This window comes from Triturus cristatus, chromosome 6 (assembly GCF_964204655.1).
Source record: "Triturus cristatus chromosome 6, aTriCri1.1, whole genome shotgun sequence".
In the NCBI taxonomy this organism is placed as follows: domain Eukaryota; kingdom Metazoa; phylum Chordata; class Amphibia; order Caudata; family Salamandridae; genus Triturus; species Triturus cristatus.
In genome coordinates, this window is record NC_140589.1 from 711,451,795 (window position 1) to 711,458,726 (window position 6,932).

Sequence of the window (6,932 nt, forward strand, 5' to 3'; positions counted from 1 at the left end):
AGCTGGTGCAAACAGCCTATATCACCAGTTTTCCGGCAATAGCATCCTCAAAAAACATCGCCACAGATGACCCCGGCAACTATCGCTAATGAGATGCAGAGAAGGCGTTCCCAAGCAAAAAGCCGCGACAACACCACTCCACAACATTCTCAACAACCAGCCAGATCAGCGATAAGATCCCAAAACAGGCGATACGGCGCGTTAGCAGCAGTAAATTAACACCTTCTCTGACCTGGTGCAAAGTCGGGCGACAACCGGCACCAGAAAAGGGAGTCCAGCCCAGAGCCACACCTGAAGAACAACAGATGCCATGGAGCCAACGATCATGCAGTTCGGACACCCAAGAGGGCCACAACACCCACCGCCACCCACCCCAGTATCCCCGCCCACTGGCCGGAGCCCCACCCCTGGCACCCCCCACCTCCTCCGGACCAAGAGATTGCACATCAACGTCACGGAATCATGAAAAAAATAATTCGCTTGATGCCGCAGAATCACAACAACTAACAGTCATGTGAGTACAGAAAAAGCAGAATCAACCATCCACCATTGAGAGTCCAAACAAAATATCACAATCAAATTTCTAACCAAACAACTATTTTGAAGAGTCATGGTGGGTCATCCTGGACAATCCGTAAGTGACAACCTGTAAGACAATATCCCAGATGAGAAGGTGCGTCAGGCACTAATCAAAGGACAGAGAGAGAGAATGAGAGAGATCGAGAGAGACTGAACAAGGAGCGCAAGGACAATCAGGACCTTGGCATATACATGCCAACTGTTGCGTGTGTCTCGCAATTGGTGCACCCAAAATCTAAGGCCTGGCAACAATTCCAGCGAGAAGGCCACATCACATTTCAGAAATGCAAGCAGTAGTCAGACTAAAATGAGGCATGAAAGATCCTTTGTCTCAATACACAAGGCGGAAGGAAATCCGAACCACCGACCTTGGTCTCCGATGCGCCCGGCACCTCCTGAGTGAGATACCATACCAGACTATGGCGACTCCCACACCACGAACTGGCTAATGAAAGAGAAACGTGTCTACACCCCACATACACTTGTCCCTGCTCGAGCTACACCTGCATTGCATGCCCCCAACACATCTGTAAAAAAGACAACCCATACGTCCAAACATCGAACAAACATACGACCCATTGCTCGGAGCGGTGGCATATCATCCACAGAACTGCCGTAGGTCTGAGGAGTGCCGGTGGTACGAGACCAACAAACGCAATGGCAGGCAATCCCGTGCACATGCACAACCCCAGTCACGTGGAACTGTACCATGTACGAATGCTGCATCTGTTGGGAGCTCTGCCAATGGCAGTTTTGCGCATCAGTTACCTTGCGTCCAGTCATGGTTCCACTGTCGATCATGCACATTCGAGTGGCCCATGGAGGTCTGCCTATCCAACACGGCGGCAGCTGAACTGGATTATGACTTGTGTGTGCGCCCCCTGTTGGCCCACGAACAGGAGTGCAACGGGGATACCCGGGCAGGGGATGCCTTGATATGCGGTGTCTGTGCCGGCAGCAGTGGGTGGGAGATTGCACAAGTCATCGTGTGCAGTGACCACATCGAGGCGCTCCCCTATTGGGCTGTGTTGCGGATTGGTGAAACTGTGTGGTCGGAGCACATCTGTCCGAACCAGTTAATGGATTGGCTCTCCCTCGTGTTCCTTGAATTCGAGAACGACGTACTTCTGGCACTGATTGCCTATGAAGCAGCGCTCGCATTCATGGACGAGTAACTACCTTCCTGCAGCCACAACTGACTGACACCCAGAGCACAGGTCCCAACACCATGTTGCATCGTGGGGAATGGTCACATAAGCCAGAACAACAGTGGACATGTCTGCATTCGCTCAGACTCAGAATGCATGTGTGTGCACCTACGCGTGTTGTCACACACCTGTGCAAGGTGCTGCAGCTCCATGGGCGGAGCTGCACAGCGTCGCTTGGCAACATTCCTAAATCTAACATACTGCTGGAGGGAGACTACACACATGGTAATGTAGCACGACATGTGACCTTGTTGGTCCCTTTCACCTGCTCACTGTCAGCATAGCACACAGTCGGCGCAGTCCGGTGGCACAGCTCCATGCAGATCCCATGGGCTTGAGTCGTGTCCCCTGACACGGGGCAATGAGCAGACGCCAAACATCACATGACTCGACCAGCAAGGCAAGGTGGGCTGAGGCCATTGCCAACCGTAAGGATATGTGTTCATTTTTGCCACCCCATTCCTTGCACCTTCTCATTCTGCCTGTAGGTGTCTTACGCATCTGTCTGCCTGTTGTGTCCCATCACTTGCACGTACTGACACGAACATGCTAATAAAGTCTACACAACTTCACCAGTGTACAACTGTGATGAGTGTTGATTAGTTTGAGACATCGCGTGCCTCAATGAGCATTGTCCGTACACAGGGAGGGACAGACTGCCCCTGGTACATAGATCGTGAATCCAAATTGGTAGCTCCGCCACTGTGAGCCACACATTGTGTTTGGGATAGTTGCTTGTAGACCTGTGCCCTTACGTGTCTTCAGCAATGTAAGCATGGTGTCCAACTTCTTGCCATGTGGATTAATATGATCCATTAAAACAGGCTGTGTCCACACTGATGTGTGTGAGTACGTCATGCGAAGAGATGTACTGTAGCTACATGCGATGGGGACACTACTTCAGGCGGGTTACCTATTCTGACATTTACACACACAGCCCTATATGATACATGTACGTGGGGCTACGTTGGGGAATGAGAGATTGTTGTTCATGTGCAATGAGGCCACAGCTAGTTCACACCTTCACATTCATCTAATTGGCCATGTGCGCATTGATGATATTTACCAGGGTGTACCATTCAGTGCAATCAGCGTCCCTACATTCATCCATACTTGTACACGTGAGTGAACATAGACATGACACATCTGTGTGATTTGGAATGTTTTATTCACATTCTGGGGAGTCTCGGAGCTGGAGGGGTACATGGCCAGTACAAGCCCACATGACATGGTTGCCCAGTGGTGGGCCAACCAGAGTCCTTGGGGGAATGCAAAGTTAATTGGAAGCGGAGGAGTTCAGTCCACACCCGGATTTCTGTATGATTGGTACAGGAGCAGATATGGCAGTCCATGTCAGGGTCCAGGTGAATGTCGCAGAGTGTTCTGGGGTACAGTAGGAGGTGTTGCTCCAGGGCATGATGTATAGGTCTGAACCAGGCAGGGACAGGCCATGTGGCGGGGACGGATGCTACTACCTCCTTCCTCACACAGTCATTTCCCTCCACATCTTACTCCTCTGAGACGTCTTCTGTGTCAGGTGTGTGTGGTGGTGTTATGCCAGCATCACTGTGGGCCACTGACACATCAGGGTGCGAAGGTGAAAGGGCTGCATCACTATGTGCCAATGACACATCAGGGGGCGGAGATGTGTGTGTCGAAGTTCAAACAGCAGTCATCTGAGACAGGCTCTGTGGAAGCAATGGCAAGATGAGCATCTGCAAGGCCTGGAAGATCCCAACTACATCTCGCTGGGGTTCAGCCGTGGCAGCCATCCTCCCAGCCTGCATCCACTCCATGGTCTCCAGTGTCCTCTGCGTCTTTGCCAACTCTGTGCTGTCATCTCTGGAGCCTGTCTGACTTAACAGTTCTTGTATCTGAGCAATGGCCCCAGCGAGGTCAGCCAATGATTGTCGGTGAGCATGGTGTGGACAGGGGGTGTCCATTAGGGATTGTACGTGGTCCCTGATGGGACTTAGACACCCACGTATGGCATCGAGTTTGGCTGCCACGAGCTCAAAACCCACCCGCAGCTGATCTGCCAACTCCACCTGGCACGCTTACACACTGTGTTGTAATTCCATGTGTTGGTCGTGGGGGTCCTGTGGCCCAGCCATGGTGGTGTGTGCTTCCTGCTGTGTGGTCTGTGCAGGGGGTGGGGTCACCGCGATGCAGCTGGGCTGCCCTGCTCTTGGGGATGGGGTGCGGATGCTGTCCATGAGCCGTTGGAGGGTGTCTGGGCAAATGTGCAGGGTGTCCTCTTCATCATCACTGTAGAGATGTGTGGTCTGCTCTGCAGGAGGTGTTGATTGTCCCTCTGCAATGTAATGGGGAGATGCAGGTTAACAGTGTGTTCCATGTATGTTGACGCATTGTACATGTTTACATACGGACTGCATGACAATGTACATTGTGACTGTTTTGGAGAAGCTGGCTATTTGATGGCAGACAGTGGACATTTCGACTACATGACGGATGTGAGGTTGTATTCGTACATTCTCATGTCACAGTGTCATGCAATGCCAGATGTGATTGGCCAGTTTCTAGGCACGAGCGGCACAAGTTGTGTCCTTTGTAATGTTGATGTGCTGTGATTGCTCTGTGTGTGTGCTGCATTGTTGGCGAGTGTGCCCTGCAGCTCTGATTTGGCGTCCCCTTATCCCTTTGAGTCGGTGTGCCTTTGACTTGTGTGCTTTTCGGGTGCTGTGATGTTTGCGACTTGGGTCATTTGTGCTCTTGGACATATTTGGTACTCATGAGCATTGTTTGTCTGCAGATGTGTTTTTGATGACATGGGTTGTAGGTGCACGTGGATGTGTCAAAGTGTGACCTGCTCCTTTACGGATGTGGTCCACACTCAGCCACCTCAGAGTCATCTCGTGCACCATGTCATGTATTGTGAGTGCAGCCATGCTATCTGTCATGCAGTGTCACTTGCATAGTCCGTGTGGCTCAGAGAGCCGCTGCTTTACTGGATTCAGCACATGTGCATGGTTAGGTTGTGCCATTGGTGATATGGAGGGGGGCCCATTTGTGCACTACTTGGTGTTTCTTTGTTTGCTGCAGTGTGCCATGGGTGTCAGGGATGTGTTCCACACTCATTGTGGCTGTGCAGTGTGCTGCGCATGATTGTGCATGTGTGCCATTGTGCCCATCTCCCTCCGTCCCCCCAGTCCCTGGTCATTACTCACCTTGTTGCTGTTGGGTCAGGTCATATCGAGCTGTGTCCAGACCCCCGACTCCTTGCACCGTCTCCGCACTGATGACTGTGGCCACCATTGCTCCAGCTCATCCAGCTCCTCCTGTGGCGCAGGAGTCCCACCTCCAGTTGCCTTTGCTGCCTTCCTGTTGGCAGAGAGTTTCTCCTTGGTTTGGCTGTGCACTTCATGCCAGCGCCTCTTGACCTACTCCATTGATCTCCTCGACACTCCGACTGCATTCACGTTGGTGACGATGGACTGCCATATTTCCGTTTGTGGTGCCAAAGCGGCAGTGGAGGTGACGGACAGTTGTTGGTAGTGTTCGCTCACCTCCGTGACAATGATCCGTTCTTCCTGCGGACTGAACCCCGTCTTCCTCTTCCTCTTCTCCTTGTCCGTTCCGAAGCACGGGGTTCCTGGCTGGTCCACCATGAGGCTTGTGGGGTTCGGGTTGTCCTCTGCACTGGGTCCGGGTGCATCCATGGTGCTACGCAGTTTGATTTGGTTTTGGTGTGGTTTTTTTTGTGCTTTTATGGTGCATTTTCACACATGACGCGTGGGATTGCAGGCCTGTGGCTGGTTTTCACAGATTTTTCTATCGTGCTTGGCATCATCGTAGCATTTTTTAGCGTTTGTGTTTCGCATTTTGGCAGCGTCGCGTTGACTTTGTTGCGCACTTATAATTCGTTATCATGACCCTATCGTATGGTGCCGCCAGCTTGGGAATGCCGCGTTACCACGGTGTTATTTTCCCGCGTAGATTGGGATGTGAAGAGTTGCGTTAAGCTACTTTTGCGGTAGTTATCGCTCGTTCTTGAGAATATCCCCCTGGAAGTAAACAGCAGAGAGAACATATTTATTTTTGCGCTCCTTAGAAAGATAGAGGAAAGCTAGAATCCTGCTGCATGTTTCTGCACATTCCGAGCTAGTGTAGATTTATTTTAAACTGGCATCTGTTAAACTGTTTCTGATATCTGTTTGCAACAAAGAACAGGTTTTTGTTGTATTTAATTTTGCACTAGAGGTTTTATTTTTATTCTTCATGTTTGCAAACATGCTCGCTGTTTCATATGAAAGAGCTACTCACCAAGGATTTAAGTGGTTTGTTGGAAAGGTGATGGTGTGAACATGTATGATATGGGATAAACTAACCCCTGGAATACATTTTAAGGATATTTCAAGTCCCCTTAGAGTTCCATAACCTTATAAAGGAACTCGCCCTTCAGCCTCATAATTGTGTATGGTTATAGAACTCCTCCAAGACTTGCAATATCCTAATGTACTCTCAGTGGTGTCCATTTATTGTCAAGTTAAGAATAAATGTTCCCCGACACCACGGTCGAGGGAAGGCTCCAGTACACGCAGATTTCGTCATGAAAAAGCGATCCTGCTACCAACTAGACGGGAAGCATTGAAACCAGCTATTTGTGCGATACTTGGAACTATAATATTACACCCACATTGAACCGGCCTTTAATACTTCAAAATTGAGGACCTTTTATTCTATACGAAAAGAGATTTGGTTGTAACATCACCCTTTACTCCCTTTGATCTGGAGAATCTCCCACTTGAATGCAGAGGCATCGGTTTGACACAAGGTTGCTATAAGATCGATTTTTAAAGGAGAAAAAAATCTAAGTCCTGAAGAAGGTGGTCCTATTGTGAATTTGCCACTGAAACGCGTCAATGCCAAGATTATGTTTGGTGTTAAATTTAGATAAGTCAGCAGTTAGTTATAGACAGGGAACTGAGACCCATGCTTTGTGCTGTCTATGTATATATCCAAATTAACATTCAAAAGACACACTTGATTGTCTTTATATATTCTCCTTTTCAGTTTTTTAGATTTAGGAACACTGTGTTTAGAATGTATATGAATTTATATGTTTTTTAATGATTTTATTAATTACCTGTGTGGAATCAAAATTTGTACAGTTTTATATTGATT

General features: G+C 49.3%; 1 protein-coding gene across 1 annotated transcript; it reads right to left on the reverse strand.

Moving 5' to 3' along the window:
- Positions 1-3,031: 3,031 nt before the first annotated feature.
- LOC146817753 (uncharacterized) lies at positions 3,032-5,668 on the reverse strand. Its single transcript, XM_085609235.1, has 2 exons — positions 4,976-5,668; positions 3,032-4,101 (listed from the first exon to the last, which is right to left on the reverse strand). Exons 1-2 carry the CDS (start codon positions 5,061-5,063, stop codon positions 3,845-3,847), a joined length of 345 nt encoding a protein of 114 aa, XP_085465361.1. The 5' UTR covers positions 5,064-5,668; the 3' UTR covers positions 3,032-3,844.
- Positions 5,669-6,932: the final 1,264 nt, after the last annotated feature.